General features: G+C 45.2%; 1 protein-coding gene across 2 annotated transcripts in view; it reads right to left on the bottom strand.

Moving 5' to 3' along the window:
- MPZL1 (myelin protein zero like 1) overlaps window positions 1-20,054 on the bottom strand; it is a 40,775-nt gene extending 20,721 nt beyond the window's left edge. For both annotated transcript variants that reach the window (XM_084284525.1, XM_084284526.1), the window contains exons 1-3: window positions 19,986-20,054; window positions 3,201-3,361; window positions 1,361-1,574 (exon numbers count right to left, since the gene is read on the bottom strand). In XM_084284525.1, coding sequence (XP_084140651.1) covers window positions 1,361-1,574; window positions 3,201-3,361; window positions 19,986-20,028 — 418 coding nt within the window. In that variant the 5' untranslated portion in view covers window positions 20,029-20,054. The remainder of the gene's footprint in view (window positions 1-1,360; window positions 1,575-3,200; window positions 3,362-19,985) is intronic.
- Window positions 20,055-24,269: the final 4,215 nt, after the last annotated feature.

Raw genomic sequence — 24,269 nt, 5'->3', positions numbered from 1 at the left:
TTTTATTATCCACAGATAATCCCCAGGCTTTGCTTTTCCAAGATGATTCATTTAATATTGAGATCTTGTCTTGCTGAAGCCAACACGCAAGCCTGTTGAAAAATATCAGCTGAATTAGTGTACTAAAGTATCTTTGTTTAATTTGGGTTAAAATCTGAAGAGGCTTTGCCAAGACAAACCGACATTGCCAAACCAGTGGTTGCTTTCCTACTTCTTCATAGAGACTACCAATAGAGTATAAGAAAAATAAACTGACCTATTTTATATCAACTGCAAACTTCTTCCAAGAATTGGAAAACTAAGTGACCTCCAAAAGGTCCCATCCAACTTGAGCTATTGTGTGAAAAGATGTGGGTATAGACCTTGCCTACAGTACATGGAATGATCTCACGAGCAAGTGTATACTTGTAGCAGCAGCAGCATTCTAATTAGAGCATACACATGGGTAATCTCCTCTAACACATTAAAAACTAATGGAATAGTTGCATCAGCATTGTCATTTATGAGTCTAACATTTACTCTTGTTTTCTTAAATATAAATTTGGGAATCTGATCACTGTGAGAACTGTTTCTCTGCAGGAACTGTCACACTTTGGCTGACCCCCAGCTTACCTAGAACAATCAAATGTTTTGGGTGGCTGGGGAAAATAAATAGCCAAACTGACATATGGAACTTAAATGCTCTTGAACTGTGATCACCATTCCCAAATACTAATCAGAAGCTTTAAATAACTGGGAGTAGCCAGCCCTTGCAGCTTACAAGGGTCACTACAGATACTTTAAGAATGGCTGTGTAAAAGAGACTAAGTGAACATCCAATAACCTTTGCATGGAAGATAGTAGCATCTCACTGTCAGCAGGTACTCAGGCCAGATTATTAGTTTTGTTTTACAGTGTATTTATATATATTCTCTATCTATCTATATCTATATCTATATATATATATAGATATATCTATAGATAGATAGATAGTATTTATTCAAAAAAAAAAGTCTGCCACTTGCTCTCCAAATTTCATAAGTCATCCTAACCTTTGATGTACCATAATACAGAAAAAACCATGTTCATAGGAATCTTAAATAAGATGAGTTTTCAGCACAGTTTCCATCAGCTTTTGCTAATACTTGTTAGAAGTTTAAGAATTCATGGAAATAGCGAAAAAGTACATGACTTTTTTTTTTTTTAAACAGCTCTCAGACTATCATTTCAACTATTAGGACCTAGAAGAAGAGAATTAAAGAGATGGTTGCTCCCTCAAGGCCACTCTCCCACCCTCATGAAAAGTGATATAGACATGGAAGAGGGGAGATGAAGAAAGGGAAAATAAAATTAAAAAAAATATATCACATAGGGTGAATACCTTTCTCCACAACTCTCACTCGGATTTCTCCTGGTTTGACAACAATATCAGGTGGATTCTTGACATCACAAATGTAAGTGCCGTTGTCCCGGAACTGCATGTTTGATATACTGATAGAAGCATCTTTCTTGTTAAGGTCTCCAGTCCAAGTGATCCTGTCTTTAAATGGTAAGTCCTTTCCAGGGTACGACCTTCCATTAAAGTAATAGAAAAACTGTAGTCAAGGAAAAGAGGATATAAGAACAATCCAATTAGAGATTATAGAGCTGCCATACTTCTCTCACTATTACAGCATTCTCCTAGAGTTCACTGTACAATACGCAGCTAGCATCAGACATTTGTGTGCTGTGTTTTGTTTCCCCCCAACACCTCACCACCTTAGTCTGGCTTGTTATGTCTTCATCACATAACCATGCTACGACTTATATCTCAATCATACTACCTCAGTAGACTGCAAGTTTTGATTTTCTGTTGTTGCTTTCTTTTTTTCTTTTTTTTTTTTTTTTTTTATCCCCCCCTCCCTCTTTTTTGGGGGGTGCAAGGTTTGGTGGACTAGAAGGTGAGGAAAGGAGAACAAGGCTAGTAACCTGGGTATAATTAAAGAATAGAACTTCTTCTAGATCACAGCCATCTGTCTTTCAGGTAGAGGAAGCCCTCTGCATCCTAGCAGGAAAAGGTTACCAAGCTTCCTATCTTGTGTGTTGCTGCGTGTGACTTGCAACTATGGTATAGCTTAATTAACATGCAATACGTTCCTTACCTGCACCCCTCAAGAAGTCCCACTAGCAATTTATAGCACATCTAGCTGTGTTCCAGAAACCTTTAAGATAACTCAATATAATTGTTTCCTGACTTCCAGATGATTAAGTTGCACATGGCTCTGCATTCCCTAGACCTGACCAAAAATCCTTGAAGAAAGAAACTTCAGTACTGTCTTTGAAAACTGTACTAAAACTGCACCATTGCTCACTATACCTGACCAAATTTAGAATATATAGCAGCAGAAGTATATAAAGCTGCATGGGACAAAAGCTCACTTTCAGATATATTGGATGCTTAAGCACTGGTCATAATCTTAAGAGACAGATCAAGGCTGTAAAACAGAAGTACATTGTGAAATAAAGAATTAATCTTAACCAAGACTCAACCAAAGTTTTCTTCAATTCAGTGTCCAGAGCATGGTTAAAGAAATTTAGGACTTCCTCCTTCTACAGTCTTCTTTAGTCTTCTTTTTCTACAGTCTTCTTCCTCTTTTCTACAGTCTTCTACAGTTCTTCTTTACAAAACTGTCTCTGTGCCACAGAAGAGGCTGTTTACAGGCCAGTCCTCTTCCATTCAGGCCATCTCCCATCACTTTACCTGGTCCTACCCTCAACCTGAGGAATGTCTGTTCTGAAACTAAGGAGACTGATCTTATTACAAATGCTTTCAAAGGGAGACTAAACAGTACACAAAGAGAAAATAAGCAACTTGCACAATACACCATGTTACACTGTAATAGTGATAATTCAGATTCCATGAGCAGCTCCACAGCTCATTTTCAAGCATAAGACAACAAAGAGTTTACGGGATTCTTAGCTGCTCATCTACCACACCTCTCCTCTGACTAAAAACTACTAGTCTATTTTCCAGCTGCTGCACACTCCAGCCTTTGACATTTAACATATTGCAATATATTTAAATAACTCTTTAAAAAAAATACTGAAATGAGTGGTGGAGACAAAACACACAGAAGAAGGCTCCAATCCACAGTGACTTGACCTCAGAACCAACTGAAAGACCTCTGAATACTTATCACAGCCTTCTGCCCCAGGTAGGTTCCTCTACAGGTGTTCCTTACTGAGATACGAGTTGCTGCTCCCTCTGGTTGAAAACTCCAAGAAACAGATGCTGCGCTGCTGATCACTTCCACAGATGTAAATGTGCATGGAAGCTTTGCATCTGTCCCATTCTCCACAAACATTTCTTCTGGAGTGCTGACCTCTACTGCGGATACTTCAACTGTATGAAAAAGGCAAAGAGAAGAAAGAAGGAAAAGAGGCATGAGTGCTGTTTTAAGAGTTAGGAAGTTGCAGCGGTAACAGTTTGTATCACATTGTTTTTAAGGGAAAATTAAGAAGCAGCAACAACTCGTACAGCAAGTGTGTGTACAGGCTTGCATTATACCCATAATATAAGCAAGTATACAGCAGGTCAGTTCACTACTCTTTCCTTGTATTATCTGCTACAGGATGTTTTCCTTCCACAGATGTTTCCTCTACAGCACTTTGTGGAAGTCAATTCTATAGTGCAAAGGATGAGCTTACACTCTTCCTTTCTAGCTGCCAGCGGAGACTGTAATAAATAAGCCCCACTGGAGGAACTAACATCTTGAATCCAGCTATTACTCAATTTCCTCTACAGCTCACATCTTGTTTCCCATTTCTTCAGCTTTTCTCAGCTGTAGCTGGAAAAAGAACTCACCTTTACTAAGCTCAGGATTAAACCTCTCTGGGTCCCAACCATGCTATCAGCTTCTACTCTTTGGCATGGTTCAAAGTCTTCATGTGTAAGACCTCCTAAGTAGTCACTCAGATACAGTTTAGAAGCACAAGAGTAGTGTTTCTTTTTTTCTCACCACCATGAGGCTTATGCATGGTCAAAACAGCAAACAGATCACAAATAACCTACAGCTATTAAGTGATCAGGGTTAACTTTGTGATTGCACCAGTAGTATGCCTACAGGGTAAGTGAAATTCATCAGGATTTGGGAAAAAAAAAAAAAAAGAATATATTCCTTATCTGACACTTCTTGAACTGCAAAGACGCTATCCAGATTTAAACAAAGATATACCCATACATTTATTCAAGTTTAGGTTTAAAAAAAAAGTCACTGTGTGACACCACAAAATAATTTCTCTCATTGCCTGTGTCACACCCATATGAAAGCAAAAATCTTAGAAAACTCTCTCTACAGGTGGGGGCACACATGACACATGCCCCCAGTAACTCAAATGAAAACCATATTTTGGTAAGGTCAAGACTTACAGCACAGACCCAGAACTAGTAAGCTGCTTCCGATCGTGTGATTCTATGTTTTTGGGCTACAATATCTTACATTTTGGGGATTTACTCCCTTATTAGAAGAGGATAGCAATCCTTACTGTTTCCTCGGTATCCTGATTTACTTCTTCACTTTGAATAAACTAGTTCTCAAAGTAGGCAAACTGAAGATAAACACTACAGTTGAAGACAGTTCAAAAAAAAAAAAAAACAACACACCACCACCTAAGTTAGTCCTTATACGACAGGCTTTACACTTCCAGTCAATGACAGCAACCATCACGGTAACCAGGGCTGCGAGCACAGCGGGTACCAGCAGCCAGCCCTGCAAGTGGTAGGTCTGTCGGTGAAACAAGTGAGCAAGGGACAAGGAAAGCACCCCGGGTAAGCCAGTGCATGCACGGCCGCGTAGGGTCTGCTGTCTCTCTCACTCAGCCAGCCTGGCAAAGAAGGCAAGGCAGAGCACGTGCCCGGGGACACGGAAGGGCCATGCAAGCACTGCAAGGGTGGAGGAATTAAGCCAGCCAGTTCAATTACAGTAACCAAAACCAGAAGAAGCCACCATTCATTCCCTCTGCCTTTCGAAGGTCACGCTGTTCCCTCATCAACCTCACTCTCTTGACAGTCCTATCAGATTATCCCTAGTTCCCCAGCCTACCCTGTCACCATTGCTCTCGCTGCAAACGAGCAAAAGAGAAACAGCACCCTAAGAGAGGGGGATTTTCATCAAGAGGTTCTATCAGAGCTGCTTTTCTCTTGTACGCGCTCTTGACTGTGGGCCAAAAAATATTCTTTTGTAAAACAATTACCAAATATTTGTTTGGAACACACAAAGGCTTCTAGCAATTCAATTAAATGAACTCAGAGCTGCTGTGCTTTATGTATTTTTTCCAGCTAATGGAGTGGAGAAGAAAAAAACTAATCCATTGTTTCAAGTCCAAGCCACAGAACAAGTCTGCCTTTCAAGCATAAAACAAGCAAGATGCCCTCAGCATTTGTGTAGGAAGAAAATAGTCTGCACAGACACTGTCTGCTTGTACGTGGTACAGAGAACCCCTTGCCACAGACAGGGAGTGGGTAGCACAGACCCGCTTCCAAAGAAGTCCCTGTTCTAACTTACTAGCAACTCGTGCAAGAACTGTAGCAAAGCAAGAAAATCCAACTTCTTCCTTCAGTCTCGGAAGGCAGGAACTATATAGTGTCTTGTACAGATGTTTACAGCTTAATTTTCACTTCCTACTTGCTGTCTCAACTTCATGTCTTTCTTTACTTGTTCCCTCCCTGCCCCCAGTTAAATAAGAAGGTCACTCACTATTCACTCTTTCAGCATGCACAGCTTGAATTTCTTCCCCTCTGCTGTCCTACAGCATGAGACAAAATGACTAGGAAGTAGTAGAGGGGCCACAATATTTGACATTTGTTTTTCCTTAGCCTTCTGCTCCCATACTTTTACTGATACAGTGGCAGTTCCCACTAACCTGAAATCTTTAGCCTCCTCTACCATAAAAAATAAATCCATGTGGGTTATCTCCAGCTTTAGCTCTTCTCCTTCTCTTTCTACTTTTGCCAGAGTGACATTCTTCTTCCAGCTCCATCTATTTAAATAGTTCAGTTGGAGAAAGCTGAATTTGGACTCATATTCTAGTCCCACTTATCCACTGGTCCACTACTCAAGCTTTCTCAGCCTTAACTCCACTAAAGAAGGAAAAAAAATATCAGGAGACTGTCAGAGAGAATGCAGCTTTAGGAAGGGAAGGTCTGCAGGATAGGTATGGCAAAGAGAAACATTTATTTGCTCTTCTCCCATCAATCCTTACTTATCCCACCATCTTGTCCAACTGCCAAGTCCCAGTATTTCCACCTGAACACCTCTTCTAGCCTTCAATCACTTTAATTCTTTTCAAGAGAAAAATGCTTTTATTTTCACCTACCAACAAAATGTGCCTCTCCAGTCATTTCTTTTTCCACCTCTCGTGTAGTTGGATTTGTTTTACTCCAACTACATCAATCTTTCGCAAGTTGTATTTTCAGCCCCCACGCTCCAGTGAAAACACTCCGAATCACAAGTCCAATGACTCATCCCCTGCTAAGCCTCAGGACCAGTGCTCCATCCTTACCTTCCTTCTCAGACAACCCTCCTAGTCTTCAGGTAGGACTAGACACTCTCACTTCATCCTTTCATCCTATCTTTTCTTCTTGTTCCCATAGTCGATCTTCATCCTTCACCAAGGCTCTCTATTTTCACATCCCTCCTCCCTCGGTATCTTGTCTCTGGGATCTCATCTGCAGAAGAAGTTCAGCTGCCATCGCTGCACTGACTGCTCAGATCTGTCTCTCTGCTCAGGGTCTGTCTCCTTCTGTTCAAAGGAAAGTCTCAGTCTGACACCTTTGTCAATGGGAAGCTGCCAGCTCACGCTGAATGGAACTAAACCAGGGCTCATTTTCCCCCGAGCCTTCCACCACCACATTTATCACCATGGACCAGCACCACGTCCAGTTCAACCTGTGTAGCGTTTTTCACTTTGAACTCTCTCCAGTTTGAGGGTATAGCTGGACCTTGCAGAGTCTTTCAGTTTCTAGCCACCTGCACAGCTGACAGTAGTCTAAAAACTCCCTTTTGTATCTTACTCTTCATTAATGAATATTTTTCTCTGGATTTGAGGGGTATTTCTGGGCTTCTGCCAATAGACATGATTCTTTTTCTTAAAGTCATTTCAATTCCAAGCTGCTCTGCATCTCTCCCCTTCTTCCATTTTACAGAAATAAAAGCCATCTGCCTTTCACAGCAAGTGTCTCATGGCCTATTTCCTAGCAGTTCTTATTCACGATCAGTTCAACATCATCTGCAACAGCTAACAAGTGGGCAGTAAGGGCTATCATTACTTTAAAATAAAAAAAAAAAAAAAAAAGACAGCACATCTGATGTGTCCCCACTTCCCATGACTTTATAGGAACATCTATACACTACATTTCTCCTAAAGGGGTCTCTTTTAAATATTTATTTTACAAGCTCAGCCACCTGCTGAAGTCACCAGGCATTGTCAGCTGTGTGGTATCTCATTTCTCCTTTATATAATCCATTTCCTCAACTGTAGCTATCAGGCTGCTGAGGCAAGTTATCTTCTTGGCATTTCTATATAGCTGAGCACCCTGAGAGACCTGTACATCCTTGGGGCGCCCACACGCTTTGGCAGTATGCTTCAGCTGCCCACCCCACGACGCCTATTTCCAGCCTCCAGCAAGCCCAGGCACTGCAGACCACCATCAAGTTACACGTCACACTTGCCCAGCCTACTCTTTGTCCTCCAACATACACAAGCAGTGCTTTGAAACTCATGGTCACAGAAATTATTGCTCAGGTTTCCATGCTGCAGCCCAAATCCTGAAGCACGGGACTTAGTGGATTTCAGGCGCTAGCCCTAAACAGTCAGGTCAAAATTCCAGTTCACTGCCACCTGGAAGCATACAAGTCCCAGTAAAAGCACAAGCAGTCTTTAGTCGTAATAGCTTTGTATTAACTGCATGACAGAAAGCAACTCACATGGGTAGAAGGGGTACCTATTTCACACCTCCTCTATCAGGTTAGTCAAAGCAGGCAGTCACCCTCGATACTTCAGCTGGACAAGAAACAAAGACGGCTGATGAAGTAAAAAGTACTTCACAAGCAGCCGAAGGCTCTCAAATCATTTGAATTCTTAACTAGGTGGTCATCAGAAAGAAGATACCCAGCTTTGCTGATGAGTTTATTGGGTGCACAGAGAGAATTAAAACCATTGTTCAATTTTTGCCTCGAGTCACTGAATCCACAGAAGCACAAAAAGGAAGGACGGACAGACCTTGGCTAGCCTCTTTTCCACAGTATGGACCAAGTTAAAAACATTTACCACGTATCACAACTTAAAAGCCAAACACTCAGCTTCCATAACAGGAAGCTACTGCTGATGTCCTGCTCTTTGAACATGAGCTGAGGTTACCATAAAGAGCAATTGTCACTCATTTTCCCCAAACACCACCCTCAACACCAGCTGGCTGACATCCAGGCAGTTACAACGTCTAAGGCACTGTCTGTATCTAGTGACTGAACGACCTACATATAGGTTATTTATCCTGTATGTATTCTATATATAGAAGATTGGAGGGGGAAAAAAAAGATATGCAGCTGTAAAATAGAAGCAGAGTATCTGCCAGACATGTATCACCCAATGTATGGCAAGGACAGCCGGAGAGTCTCAGTACCAAGAGCAACATCCCAAATGCTTTTTTGCTCTCTTGAAAAAGACAGGCACTAAGGCAGTTACTAGGAACTGCAATATTCACTGCCCCAAGGGTAACATTAGTAAGAAGACAACATCATATATGTGATATCACTGCTTTCTTCTATGAATTGATGACAGAAGAAGCAGTATTCACCATACACACGTCCAGAACAAGCATGATCCACTACACAGCATCTCCACCTAGCCAACTTTCCTGACGTCATATCGTTTCAATTTACCTGTCGTGAATGAACCAGACCTTCCTAACTCCTAAGGTGCGGCTCTACAGTAGCTGCAGCAGACCTGAAGACCCAGAGCTTATTGATTCCATTGTAAAAACCCTGGTATGTTTGCCAGGATGCACAAAACTAGTGAAAAAGTTGCATGTTTTCAGCTAGTTTGACCCTGACATCCATATATCAGCAGTTCTTGTGAGTGGCAACAATATATTGCTTTGAAATCGCCTATGTGGAAGAAGCCTTTGTAATTACCCAGCAGCAAAGTATAGGAAGATGGAGTCAGACCGAATGGGTAGCAGACAGGCATCCACAACAACCACAAGAGTTTGCATATGGTTAGTTAAACAAATTATGGTTAACTTCAGCCTTCAGTGGGATTAAGAGCAATCAAGCTCACAGTTTTCAAAAGTAACACAAAAAGGTTGCAGTATTACACCGGTGAGGTTTACTTTCCAGTATCTTTGACACGGGGCACACCCTCACAGAACATCTCTTGGAAAAGATGGCTAACCACTGCATTCAGGGCACTGAGAGGAGTCCTCCTTGCAGATCCGGCAGAGGAAAGATCCCCCAGAGGGATCTCTGGCCAGAACAGCTGAGACTGAGTGACACGAGCTAGCAACTTAATCTGCAGAGGAGACATTGCATATGTGACTGGCTATCTAACAGGTCAACGCCTGGATACCCCCCCATGTCCACTGCCACTAACTGGTGACGTCCAAAGCTCGTTCTTACTTTTTCTCCTAGACATTGTCCCTCACCTTTTGGAGGATCTGCTCAAAGGGTGTAAGCTTATTTCACTTCCTTCAAAGTCTCTTAGAATCATAGAAGCATTGAGGTTGGAAAAAACCTCTAAGATCATCGAGTCCAACCTTTAACCTAGTACTGAAGTTCCCACTAAACCATGCTACTGAGTTCTAAATCTACACGTTTCATGAATACCTCCAGGGATGGTGACTCAACCACTTCCCTGGGCAGCCTGTTGCAATGCTGCACAACCCTTTCAGTAAAGGAATTTCTTCTAATCTCTTGAAATGCCTCCAAAACATTTGGCAACTCCATCTGTATAAATCCAACAGTGCCTAAGCTGGCACCACTTACAGATCGATGCCCACTCCAGCTGAAGTATTTTCGTACCTTTTACTTGTATCCCCTGGTTGCTTCCACTCTTTTCATACAGGTTAATGAAAACCTTCTGGGCAAGAAATGGTTTTATTCTACATTTTTGTATTTAGGAATGGGGTACACACTGGCTAGGAAAGGTTGACAATGGGTCTTGGTAGCACATACAAGGAAATCCTTTCCTGGCACTGAAGCTTTACACTAATTAATTACACCAATAATTACAAGTCCCTCACAGATCGTAGTGTCCACACTGAGATCATGGACCCAATTAAAAATTTCTGTTAATTAAGGCTATGAACACCTCAAAATAAGCTTGATTCCTCTGGATCCAACTCAGCTCGATCACTAGGAGTGCTAACAAAACTAGGATGCAATTAAGCTGCGTTAGTGCTTGTGGAAATAAGATGCCCGTGATTACAGCTTTACGTGGAAACTCCTATCAGATCACTAAGTACTGCATGCTTACAGTGGCTGCAGTTCCATGCTGCACTGCCTTCCTCTTAAAATGACTAGTCATCAGTTTACTAATTAATACAAACAACTTGCTTCATTTATCTTAAAGACTTCTGGCAATACAGTCATTTATATCATTTATAAATAGCCTCGTATGGATGAAAGATCAGGAAATAATCACGAAGTCTGATGAAAGAAAGATGAAAAGATTCAGACAGGCTGCTACAGGTAACAAGCTGACGACAGAGTCGCAGATCAGGAAGATGGAAATAGATGCATTAATACATCAGTCTCAGCAGCTTGCATTTCTGTGGTTTTATCGAGACCTTTAAAGTTAACATACCTGTATGTTCACTGTGGTTTCCCTAGCAGCCCAGAAGTTTCCAGGAGAAAAGAGGATGTAGGATTTTCTAGTGACTAAGCTTCCTAAGTCACAAAAACAATCCACGCTTGCGAAACAGCGATATTGTCTATTTCTTACTGAAAGCAAGTGCATTGTGAAACACCAAAGTCCACTGCTGACATCTCTCAAACTACAGCCACATGACATTTAGCTACTTCCCCCACCTCAAGTTTCCCCATACACCCCTCAAGAAACAACAGCAGTCAGCTCCTTACAAAGCATCTTATTTTAGAAAAGCAGCACATAGTTACAAAGTTCTCCTCTTACAATACAGCCACCTGTGTCTCTACATGCCATTATTCTCTCACTGTAAACAAAATATCCGGTGGAAAAATCCTAGCTTTGATGGTCTTAATAGCTAGGAGCAGACAGGCCCAAATCATTCCTCTGAAATTCCGCTAAGATCTGTTAAAGCATCCAGATGCGGGATCAAATTTCCACATGAAGACAATTTTACCTTAATACGGAAGCAAAACTCTCCATTCCATCCTTCCATATGCCATTCCACCCAGTAACAAGAGATGCCGTGTTTCATAAGAACTCACAAGTATAAGGACCATGTACCTCAGCCCAGTGAAGAATAGGCTGTGGCTGACCACCTCCACACCAGAAATCCATCACGGTGTTACACCCTAAGTCCTACTGGGTGTATAGGTATACAAATGCATGTATACATGTGTATATTCCTATGTACGTATTCTTGTACGTCACTGCAGTAGGTTGACTTTGGCTGGCTGACAGACACCCACCCAGCTGCCCTCTCTCTCCTCCTTCCCAAACAGGGAAATACAATGAGAAAATACAATGAGAAGGCTCATGGGTTGAAATAAGGACACGGTGATCACTTCTAGTTACTATCACAGGCAAAATACACTTGACCTGCGGAAAGTTATTTTAATCTGCAATAAAAATTAGGGTTGGGTTGTGAGACAAATAAAAAACTAAAACACCTTCCCACCCTTCCTCCTTGTGTTCCCACCCCCCGAAATCTCACCTTCACTCCTTCTTTCCCAACTCCTCTGCCTCCTTTCCCTGCCCAGGCAGCCAGGGGTAGATGGGAGGTTACGATCAGTCCATAACTGCTCCTCTCTGCTGCTCTTCACTTTTCCCCTGTTTCTGCATGGGTCCTTCCCACGGGCTGCAGTTCTTCAGGAGAACCTGCTTATTCTGCATGGACTCCTCCGTGGGCCACAGCGTGGATATCTGCTCTTCCCTGCTGCCCTCCATGGGCTGGGGGAAACCCCTGCTCCAACACAGCCTCTTCCAAAGCTTCCACCACAGGGCAAACACTGCTCCGGTGCTTGGGGCACCTCCTCTCCTCCTCCTCACCCTGCCAAGATCTTGCCACAAACCCAACACATTACACAAAGCAAGATCAGCTACAGAAGGGATGACTAGACTAAAACCATACCAGCCAATCTTGACATCTTGGTTTCAAAGCAACAGAAACTAAGTTCTGCAGAGGAGGCCAGAATGGCTCAGTTTCGCCCTCAGTCACCAAGCACCAGAACAGCACTTTGCTTGAAATACCCTGGATATTTGGACTATTTCAGACCACTGAAGGAAAGAGTCTTCCTCTCTTCAGTAACACAGCCAGTCCTGCAGCACCCTACCTGTGCTAAGAAACTAAACTGCTGACTCCTAGCCCATGAATACCACCTTGCTGCTCGACCTTGTGCAGATACAAGCTCAGAAGAGCAGCTGCTAATACATTTACTTCCTCTTGGCATCTTTGCACATTCAGCTGAGCCCTGCCCTGACTCAGTGATGAGGAAAAAAAAAAAACAACAGTACTTTGTCACCTCAAACGAAAGTAAACCAGTTTCACTGCGAATCCTTAAGCAGGCTGTGGTAAAGCTGTCAAAGCAGTCAGCAACAGCAGCGCACCTTAGCCCCATATATCGCTGCCCACCTACTCTGACAGAACTTACAGACAGCAAGCCTTCGCAGTCCCTAAGCACTGGTGCCAGCTTCAACTCCCATGCCAGAGACTCAGTTTTTCGGGTAGTCTTCTCCACGTTAGGCAAGGCTGCCCGTTGCTCTGCCAAGGTACAGCAGAAGAACTCGTGTGAGATTTACACCCCTGGTCAATGCTTTTAACAAACAGTGAGGAGCAAGCATGAGAAACAGCAGAAAACACCTGAGCTGCCCTACAAGCTAGGCCATGGCTTTCTTGTTCTGTCCTGAGGAAAACATTTAACACCAGTGTATCTGTCCCCCAGCCTGGAAAGCATAAAATTGCAACAGTTGTGAAGGCACAGAGATCCACAAACGAGTTTTATTGTTGCCTCATGCCCCACTTCAAGAATCAGTCATATGTCAGGTCTGGGCAGATGCTTATTTAGTCTAGGAGCTGATAACATCTAGCACTGTTCTAATGCTTTTTCCTCTGGGATCACAAGGCAATACTTCCCTGCCCATGCCAGAGACCAGGACACCAATTGGCAGCTCAGGTACTTTCCAAACCAGACCCTGCACTTTTCCATTCCACAGCCTTAAGTGGTTTTCCTTCCACGACCAAGTTTACAAGAGTTCAACTTCACGTAAACAGTTCTTGTTGACAACGTCAAACTGAAACAATTAAAAACCCAAAGCGACAAGTAAACTCACTCAAAGAGCAAAGGGTAACTGCAATTGCTGATAACAACTCTTTTACCTCTAATCTGGGGATACTGACACAGCTGCCAGCAAGCACGGCAGATTACTCACAGGCACATTCAAAGATTCATGAAAATAGGAATTAAGACTAAAGAAGGGCGACAATAAAGAGCACACCTTAAAAGAGTCTCCTCGAAGCAGCAATTTTTTTCTACATTGAAGAGTATCTTTAAGCTTGTTTAACTACAGAACTGAACACATATGCTCAACATGCGACAGGGGTATCGAAGAAAACATCCCACCATCATAAACGTGTCTTGGAATGATCACAGCAATCCACTAAAACTGTCACAAAGTCTACTAAAGAAATTAGAGTATTAAAGGCCAGAAGCTGGAGACAAAAAATTCAAGGCACGGATGGTAGAGATGTCACTGGCTGGAACAACAGCTTCCGTCTAGGTCAGCACTGGTTATCAGCACTAGTTCAAATGCAATGGTATCGAGGTTGCACTAGAAAGCCCAATTGTGGTGCCAACTGCTGATGGTGTGCGGCATCTTTTTTGACGAAACTCTAGCATCAGCAGCACAGAAACTGCCAACTTCCAAGACAGACTAGGCAATAAAATGTAGGATGTGTATAAACAGATTTTACAAGAAGACATAGTGCAAAGGCTCCATATCAACCAGACACAAGAAGTTGTGTTTTTATTATTATTATTACAAATATCAACCCAAAAAGTTGCAATCAGCTCAGTGACAACAGATCTGTAAGACACCAAAAGCATTTGCAGAAGATACTTTGAGCCATTCGAAGTATTAGCATCATTTTAATACTAGTCATTGGTGTTTTCACCAGCCTCAAAGACAAACAGAGTTGTCATTGTCCCCCTGGCACACAGAGGGATGAGATTAAAGCCATTATATAAAATCCCATCCCTTAACAGAGTGAGTATGAGATACATACAGGTGAAATTAAGCCATCCAAATGATTACCCTCCTCAGCTAGACAGGTCACAAGGCCAATCTGCTCTGCTGTGAGAAGAGACTTGTTTCAGCAGCTCAAGCAAATGTGAAGCTCTTTGAGGATTATATCCCTTACTGCTTCACTGGTGCTTGTTCTCACTAATCTTTCATTTACTTGCTAACCAGACTTGGTAGCAAACTCAGACAGCTCATAACTAGCTATAACATGCAGCAGCACAGCCACAAAACCAAAAGGGAGAGCCCATGTAATATATTTCAAAGTAATTCTTGCTCGCAAGAATTTGTCAGTGGTGGTGCCAATTGAAATAGCTCCCATGCCCACTTCCAACACAACCAGATGAATATGACCAGGAACTAATCCACGTTCAAACGAGCACCTCTTCCATTGTTGTTGTTTTTAAAACCAGACCAGCAGCCTAGCCCAATCCACCATACCCCACGTTTCTGCAACAACCGCACAAGGTCAGGAACAAGTGACTAGCAGCTGCTCAGCCGCCTCTTCCCAGGCAGGCTTCTCTTTCTGAAGGCATCGATGGACTTCCTTGTGGCAAACTCAGCTCATTTATAGAAACACCCCTCCCAATTAGGGCAGGGCCTTTGCCCGCGCCCATGCTCACTGTCTCAGGCAGCAGGGTATGCAGCATCTCCACGCGGCCATCATCCCTTCGGCCTCCACACTGGAAGAGTCGAGCAATCAGAAAACTCCACGACACATTAACGAGTTGGATCTTAACAGTCCTGGTGCTTGCACAGCTTTATGGAATTTATTACCAAGAAGGAGCCTTGTTCACCGTCTTGCACTTAAGCACATTACAAGAACAAATTACTGGAAGTTTTAACAGATGGCAAATGGGCAGCTGAAGATAAGATCTCCCCCACTGGCTGTGTTGCCTATCTGAAATAAAACTGCCCTTGTGGAGGAATGGTTAAGTGAAGTAGGTCATGTGAATGTTGAGCAACTAGGAGGTCGCGAGCTAACAAAGTATCGAACGCAGCTCATATGAGTCTGAGAAAGTGCGTAAATGAGTCTGAGAAAGTACGTAAAATCTGGGAGGTTTCAGGGAGGTTTCAGGTACAAGAACATGATATCTGTTGGTGGTCTGGGAAAGTACTAACTGTGTTATTTCGGTTGATGGGAGTGAGAAACTAGCTGATAAAATAGAGAAATGCACTAACCAATCATGAGCTTAGCTTTTGCAATATGTATGAGCTAATTATATTGAATTAGATAAAAGACGACTGAGCTATCCAATAAATGGAAGTTCACTGATCACACATATTGAGCGTCTGTGTCTTCCTTCCGTCGACAACAAATGTCCTCGCAACATGCCCTCATTTGCCCCTGTATCCTGAAGTGCAAGTCCTTAGTAAAGTGCTACCTCCCACACAAGTGCTGTACAGCCCAGTGCTTCACCCCACTCATGGATCAGCCCCCTAATCTGCTTCCAAATACTGGAGGAAGGCTGTAACCAACATATTGGAGCAAGCTCCCTGAAGTCCCCTTAATATTAGGCATATTAAGCATCAACAAGCACACTGCAAAGCAATTTCTGCAGGATTGGAAGTAAAAGTTCATAAGGCAACCAGCCTTCCTGTTTTCCTTACGCACTTCAAGCCAAAACCTAGCAGCCAGCACAAACTGGAAACAGCTATTTCAACAGCTAAACACAAACGCAGGAACTGAAAGACACAGGAGCAACAGGGAACAATGCACAAGTTCCTTGAGGTAACCATCTATAGAAAATGGCATCTTTAGGCCAAGGATCGGAATGATCTGGCCACTTCAAAGCGATGGGGGTGAGGAGGAATCAGTGGAAATAAGGGGAATTACAGGACTGCAAGGTCATCTGTCAACTAGCTCAGAAAAGCACTGATGTTAACCCTGGCCTGAAATGCACATCCACAGCACTCATGCTATGGTTATAGCTTGCTGCTAAACTCTATTCTGAGTAAACACTTGCTCTTCTAAATAACTGTTGTCTTGAGATAAGAGCAGATCACTGCAACTAGATTTGCCCCATCAGTTCGGAACTTCTTGTCCTTTCCTGCCACAGCTTTCTCTTACACAAATCTTCAGCATCCTTTCCACCACACTAATCACTAATACGCAGGGTCATACTAAACCCAGATCAGCCAAGTAATGAAGATAAGCAAAAACCTCAAAGCCAACTATAGCGATGTAAACATCCTCATAATCAGAGCTTCCTGCTTTCATTTGGCATCTTGAGCTAGCTTTCAATAATTCAAAAAGGGATTATTTTTTACTAATTATTTTTTGGTTGTGTGTGTGTGCATGTGTTGTATTTTTTTTCATACAAGACTGTTTACATTTTTATCAGTTAATGTAGGTGGTGGAAAGTGTCACACACATCATGCATGATCAAACCACATCACATATCAAATCACTCAGAGCACTCCCACCATAGGTGCTAATAGATGACTTCACGATGACCTATATAGCACCTCTCTAGCCAAATAATAATTCTTCAGAAACTACTCAGAAGTTCTTTCAAGTTAAACATGACAGGATGCCAGGCTTGTAAAACCAGGTTTCACTCCTCTGGTCTCCCATGCAGACTGCCAGTACCCGGTACAGTGCACGGGATGCTCACAGCCTACTACTTGCAGTCAGGATGAGACAAGGCCACAGACAGTGGAATAGCTCCTGAATGCATTCCTCGATCCACTGCGATTCAGACAGCACGCAAAGCTTCACTTCCTACTCAGAGGTACAGGACTGTTGGAAGGCTGGGCTCACGAAGGACCTGGGCATTTTACCAGCCAGGTTTTATCACCAAACTATTAAGCTACATTCTTTTCAACTTACTCAAGAGCTCGCTGCTGCTACAAGGTAACCTGAGCAGCAGTCCCACCCTGGCCCAACTGGTAGAGGGAAGAGTTTATCTACCTTATCTCTTCCCTCTGCAGAAACCACTGAAGTGCTGCAGGCAAGGAAGTCTTCCTACCTACAGCACCAGTTTAAAAGCACTAACTGCTTCTGACTGGGTGAGCACGGCAATCCTGACTAAACCTGGCACAAACACAAAAGGGAGCATGGCAACCCTGACTTACAGTGTTGCTTCCATGAAACATTTCAAGCAGCAACTGAAACGTGCAGGTAGACTGAAAACAGTAACACACGCTTGAAGTATTTAACATCCCAGTACTCCTCTGCTCGTTACACTGACCCCTGTGTACGTGCATCTGTGTAGAAACATCAGTAATATTCTTCTTGGTAATGTCTAGACATTCTTTAAAACTTTTGGAAGTAATCAGGCACCACCCTTGGGTTAAAGACAGATGCAATCTCACTAAGTGATTACTTACATGGCTTACAAACTCAGATAACCTCTTTTTCTGATACCGTAACTAGATGCTCAAGGCTCACCCACCCTACCAGAGATCATACCTAGATTAACTACTCATAGCACAAAAATCCACAGGATCACAAGCACTGCATTTGGGAATGATTCTTCATTCTTGCAAGTAAATGGAGCATTCAGGTCTTCAGATGACTGAGCGTAAGCAAGACAAACTCCTAATGCACACATGTAGTTGTGCACAAGGAAATAAGCTAAACACAGATAACAGGTTTTAAGCTACGAAGCAACAGTTACCTGCCTGGCTCGACAAAACAGACTGTGATGGTTAAACCAGGCCTGCACAACACATCCCACTTAGTAACATTTTTGTCTCGCTGCAGATTACTGGCCACAGCAAATGGGCCTGCCATCAAGGCCATCAAAAAGCAGAAGAGCCACAAACCACAGCAGCTAAACTATGCAGCACATTACCCAACCACACATCAAATCTGAGCAACTGAGTGGCAATGGCCCTCCGAAAATGCTGCTTCTGCCTTTCCACTTCCTTGGCAGTTTTTCATTTCTCATCTTCTTGTTAGATGAAACTCCAGCACAAGGAAGGGGGAAGAGAAAAGGGAACCTTGAAAAATGGCAGGAATTGAAACAACACACACAAGTTGGAAGACAGAGCGTTACAGATGACTGCTCACAACCTTAAACTCTGGAGAAGGCCATCTATTCCTTACTGGTCACCAAGTTACCTTGCACTTGCAATTGGAGTGAAGAGCCTGTGCTGTAGTTGCTTATCCCCATGTGAAGATGTAAGCCTTGTGCTAAATCCACACACACAGAAAAAACAACGGGGCCTTTCCAAAGAAGACGGGAGGATTAAATATGTGTAGCGTAAGTGTGGAAAGAAAAAGCCAACATAGTTACAACTTATGATTTAGAGTTTGAAAAATTCAACAGTTTTACAGATGGGAACAGAGTCACAGTTCAACAGAGGTAAAATAGTGCTTTTACCACCTGTTTATTCCTTTAAATTGTAATCTTGCATCACCCACCCCAGGGAGGGTCTCTTTCAAAAGAGTATCTCCTAGTTTTGCTTGTTTTTAAGAAACCGTGTTTGGTTACATACCTCATGCACTACAAAGTGACCTCTTGCTCCTAGCTTCCCATAGCATGACTGTAGTTACACCTCTTGTTGTGGTCAGGGGAAGTACACACCTTCCTTTCTCTTGTCTCCATATTTACTTTCAAAAAATTTAGTTTTATGGTAAGCTACACATACACCTTATTTACCCACTTCGTTCTATATATTAAGCTGCCTCCAAAGGCATACAGCAAGCCTCAGCAGCCTCTACTTACGCTTACTACAAAATGCAGAAGTTTGGAATGAAGTAATCTAAAGGACAACGCCATTTGGAAAGAAGAAGTTTTAAGTTTCATACACCACTGGGCAAGGGTCCTTATTATATTTGTTTCCAGATAGACTTATGTTTTTTTTCAGAAGTTTCCAGAGATATGAACCGAGAAGCCACCAGGCTTCTGTAACAATTGCTATCAGCTTGCTCTGCAAAGCAAGCACGGCCTGACGAAGCCATGGGCAAGTGCCACACGCACCACCAGTCCCTGCCTGGCATCTGTACGCACACAGAGGGCTACTTCGGGAAAGTTGTGTTATTCCCACCTCAGAATTACGTGGCAGACGTGCAGCTCCTCGCCCCACGGCAGAGCACGCCGAAGCGCAGCCGATCAGCACTGCTGCCATCCCACCGCCCCGACAGCGCCCGCTCCCCGTTTCATTCCGAGGCACGATCGCATCAGCCCAAACGAGGCTGCCGGACACACACAGCGCCCGGCCCCGCGGGGCGCCCTCCCCAGCTGCCGGTCATCCCTGGACGAGGAGGCCCCGCGGCCTCCCCGCCGCGCCCCGCTCCGCTCCGCTGCGCTGCGAGCCCCCAGCCCTCAGGGCGGGGCCGCCACCTCGCTGCCGCCTCGCCGCCACCTCCCGCTGCCCCCGCGCCCCGCCAGCGCCGCGCGCCCGCAGCCTCCCCCGGCGCAGCCCCGGCTCCAGCCCCGGCTGCAGCTCCCTGCCTGCCCGAGGCTCGCCCCGCCGCCGGCTCCGGCTCAGCCCCGGCCCCGCTCCGCAGCGCGACCCCCGCCGGACCTCGCCCCGCCGGCGCCTCCTGGCCCCCCCCGGCCGCCATCTCGGGCACTCACCGGCGGCCAGCGCGGCGGCGGCCAGCAGCCAGCCCGCTGCCATTTTCCTCCTGCCACCTCCCCGCGCCCCCATTGTCCGCCCCCGGCCCGCCGGCCCGCCCCCCGCCGCCTCACCGCCCCCTCCCCGCGTCGCGATAGGCTCGCGCCGCTGCCACTCGCGCACACCTCCCGCGGCCCCGTCGGCTTCTCCCGCGGGGATTGGTCGGGGGGGCGGTCCGTCAAAGCTTGGCCGCCCTATCCGGAGAGGCGCCGCGCGGTCCCGCCCCCCGAGCCTGGTCTGGGCGGCCCCAGCCGCTGAGGGGCAGCGCGCCCTGCTGCCGGCCGGCACCTGCCCGCGGGACGGGCTCTGGTGTGGCACGGCTGAGGGGGTGACAGGGCCAGGCACCCAGGGTTCACTCCTTACCTTCACAGATAAATATATATATATATATAATATATATATATTTATATATACATATATTTATATTTATGTATATATAAAAATATGTATGTATATGCGTGTGTGTATATATAGATATAGATATAGATATATATGGTCCCCTATACAGCTCAACCTTGCCCTTTCTAGGCGTTTTTTCCAGACAGCTAATCTGAAGATTTTTTTTCATTTTATTTGTTTTTTTTTTCAGACCGTGGTGACTGAAATAATGTCTCCTGCTATTTTCAGGAGACAAAGTGAGGTGCTAGAGGAAGCTCGGTTTGTCCTGAGGAGCATGTATTGCATTTCTACGCTGTGACAAGACCGTTAAGGTTGTGACACGTTACTGTTAAGGTTGTGACAGAAAGAACTGGGAGCACTTCCCAGTGTAAACTGCTCAATATAAGCCTACAAGCTCTGTACTGAAGCAAGAATTACACAATTCCTCAACACTTAATCTCCACGTCAAAATAGCGCAATTACAGGTGTAAGTGCTGTAGTCCTCTTTCCCTCTGGCTATGCAACTCCACTCCCTATCCATTGATAACATTGGTATTTATCAAATTTCTCAGTAATTCAGCTTATTTAGCTGGCAACAAACTCTTTTTTTTTTTTTTTTTTTTTTTTTCTTTTTTTCTGTCTGCATGTGTGTCTGTGTGCTATCCTTGCAGCTGCATCCATTCCCTGCAAGGCCGGCCAGGCAGCAGTGACAGAGCAGGGCTGCCCAGACAGGCAGTTGCCCGATTGGTTTCTAAACTTTCCCACATGCAGTAAAGCCAGCATTCAGTCCCACTAGAGAACATTCAGTTCCACTTGTCGTCTTTTGTTCCTGCTTGTGACAAAAGGTAAATCTGAAAAATAAAAATAATAAAAAAATGTATCATCGGGAAGAGGTTATATCCATTTTCTCATGGTTGCTTTTTAGGTTATAGATTCAGACCCTTGTTATCCTGCTATTTTGAAGGATGCCCTAGTTTACTTGACAAACGGCAAACAGGATTATCATGGGGATCATGGGGAAAAAAAAAAAAAAAAAAAAAAAAAAAAGAATAACGTTTTCTAGGAGAAGGAGTAAATATGTTCAGATTGATTTTCTATAAGAAATACAAATTTTGTATAACAAAAATCCACCCAACGCAGTGGTTTTGAAACAGCAGCAGAGTAACAAACAGAGGGAAGAAACAGGGACAGAGGGAAGGGGCTCTGTTTGTAGAAACTAGTATTGGCCGTCTCTCACAGCATTCCTTTTCTTCTGCAAGTTGAATTTAGGAATCGTGGCTGGCAGCTAGTGCTGCATTTGTTTTCTCTGATTAGATAGAAATGTAGTGGTTCGTTCAAGACTCAGGAGCTGGCAGCAGCATGGTAATTACATATGGTACTTGAAAAGTTTTGTAAGTATTTTTCTATCGTTCAATTATGAACGTTTTGTATCACCCACTGTGTGAGGATAAGTGTAGAGAAAGAAAAAAAAAAAAAAAAAAAAAAAAAAAAACCACGGCAGAAAAAGGTGCTGCTGATTAGCTATTACAGTGCTGAACTGATGCGAAGGAGCAACCTGACCCACAGGCATGCTCAATAGCCTTGGTCCGCAGAAAGTCTGTAAGGTGAACGCGATTATTTTTCCCGTCTCTCCCTCCTAGCTTTCTCCCAGTCTCTGGTAATACAGAAAAACTTCAGCCTGGCGTCTGGTCAGAGCCTGTGGCTGTACGGAGCCCAGGTCCCGGTACCTAGGGACGCGCCTCCTGGGTAGCGCAGCGCGCCCCTGAGCCCGGCGGTGACACCCGTCCCCTCACGGGCACCTCAGGGAGCCCCGGGGAGCCGGGCGCGGGAGGGCGCCTGAGGCGGCTGGTCAACGGTCGCCCAACGGCCGCGGCTTCGTGTGGAATGAGGAGAAAAGCTCTCTCATGGCGGCTCGTTGGTCTAGGGGTATGATTCTCGCTTAGGGTGCGAGAGGTCCCGGGTTCAAATCCCGGACGAGCCCGTTTTTTTTTTTTACTTCGCATTTCGCTTTATTTTTCAATCCCTGCGTGCCGTGCCTGGCCGTCGCTTCGTCGGACGAGCGGTGGCAGGCAGCTCGCAACCCGGCGGGGACAAAGCCATTCGCTGCAGCCGGGACGGGACCGCGGCGGGGGCGCCCCTCTCGCCCCCTCCCCGCCTCCTCCCCGCAGCGCTCCGCCGCCGAGCCCACGGCGGCAGCAAAAGCTGCGGGCGGCGGCAGCAAAACGGAACTGGACCATACAGCCCCTTACTCCGAGGGCTCGTCCGGGATTTGAACCCGGGACCTCTCGCACCCGAAGCGAGAATCATACCCCTAGACCAACGAGCCGCTCTCCATTGCCTCCTCCCCAGCTCCCTACTTCACTCTCTCCGCCCAGCCGCCTGCCGATGGCTCCCCCTACGAGCAGCCGCTGCCGGGCCGGGACGGGCCGTGACGGGCTCAGCCCGGCTCAGCCCGACTTGGCTCGGTTCTGTTCCCCCCGCACACTCGCTGCGGAGGCGGCCACTGCGCGGCTCGTTCGCCGCGGGAGGGAGGGGGAAACGCGGAACGTCGCCGCCTGCCCGCGCCCCCCCCCCCGAGCTGCTGTGGTTGCAGCCCGCCGGCCGCTGCCAAGCCGTTGGGCGGGCTGCGCCATTACCCGGCGCGGGGGGGCGGGCCGACGGACAGGGCATCGCCCCTCGCCCCGCAGCGTGTGGCAGGCGTCGTGGCGGCAGCGCAGCCGCTCCTGCCTCAGGGCCGCGCTGTGGTTTAAACGTAGCCCGGCCATAACCATAAGCACAGCACGGCGCCGGCCAGATACAGCTGTGACCGTCTCCTCGATCTTGTGCTGCCTTCCTTTCTCCACTTTTTCGTTCGTTTCTGCTCTGTTTTCCATTTCTACCCACACACTTTATAGGACTGGCCAGGAAAGTTTTACTTTCTGTTTATCTTCACCAAAGGAATTAAAAAAAATACGCCAGCATTTTGTGTTTTCAACCATCAGGGTCCCTGCCGCTGGCATGAAGTATTCCTGCCCGAGGAATTTGGCAGATGGCTCTGGGGCTGAAGAGGTGTCCCCCGGGTCTGAACAGCTGAGCCATGTTGTGGTCTCCACTTCAAAACCTTCTGATTCTGCCCCTTGTGGGCACAGGACAGCGCTGCCATTTCTGGGCCCAAGCCGACATTTCCTGGTGGTAGGGATGGGGCAGGGACATGTCTACAGGTACCTTGTGCTTTTGCAATGTCATGGTACTGGCCAAAGAGGGTGTGTTGTTTTTTTTTGTTGTTGTTTTTTTTTTTCTAAAATTGCTCTCATTTGGCTTGTACAGGGGTGAGGTTTGTGTGCAGCCTGTGCTAACAGCACTGCTAGAAGCACATGTGGATGCCTTCAGCTGAGAAACGGGTGTCTTTTTTTCCAGCAGCTTGTGAAGCTGTCAAGAATGAAGATGGTGAAGCAACTTCTGGCACAGAAAGTCTACTCTGTCGATTGCCAGAAGCTCGGAAATCTCACAGGAAGGATCACTGTATGTTGCCTTGGGTTTATTTATTTATTTTTGTGCTTCCCCTGAACTACGATGCTGTTGGAGAAAGGCATTTGCTTTCTTCTGCTCCTAGATATCTGCGGAGCTGGGACAGAGAGTGTGGCAGTCTCCCGTGTTACTGCTCCCCCAGAGGACATCCTCCATTGTGGATTAAGCATGTTGGTTATTGTTGTTCCCCAGAAGTAAAAATACCACAAATTAAATTAAAAATGTAATGTTAAACTGCTACAATGGCAGTGGGAATCCCTCCTCTCTTTTATCTGCTGTTGCCAGCTCTCCTCATCGTTCCTCAGGCTCCTACGTTCCCCAGGAGGAAACACACAGATTCTGTTTTGTTTTTATTCCAC

Source organism: Netta rufina (assembly GCF_964035555.1).
Source record: "Netta rufina genome assembly, chromosome: 1".
In the NCBI taxonomy this organism is placed as follows: domain Eukaryota; kingdom Metazoa; phylum Chordata; class Aves; order Anseriformes; family Anatidae; genus Netta; species Netta rufina.
This window is presented reverse-complemented; position numbering and strand designations above follow the sequence as displayed.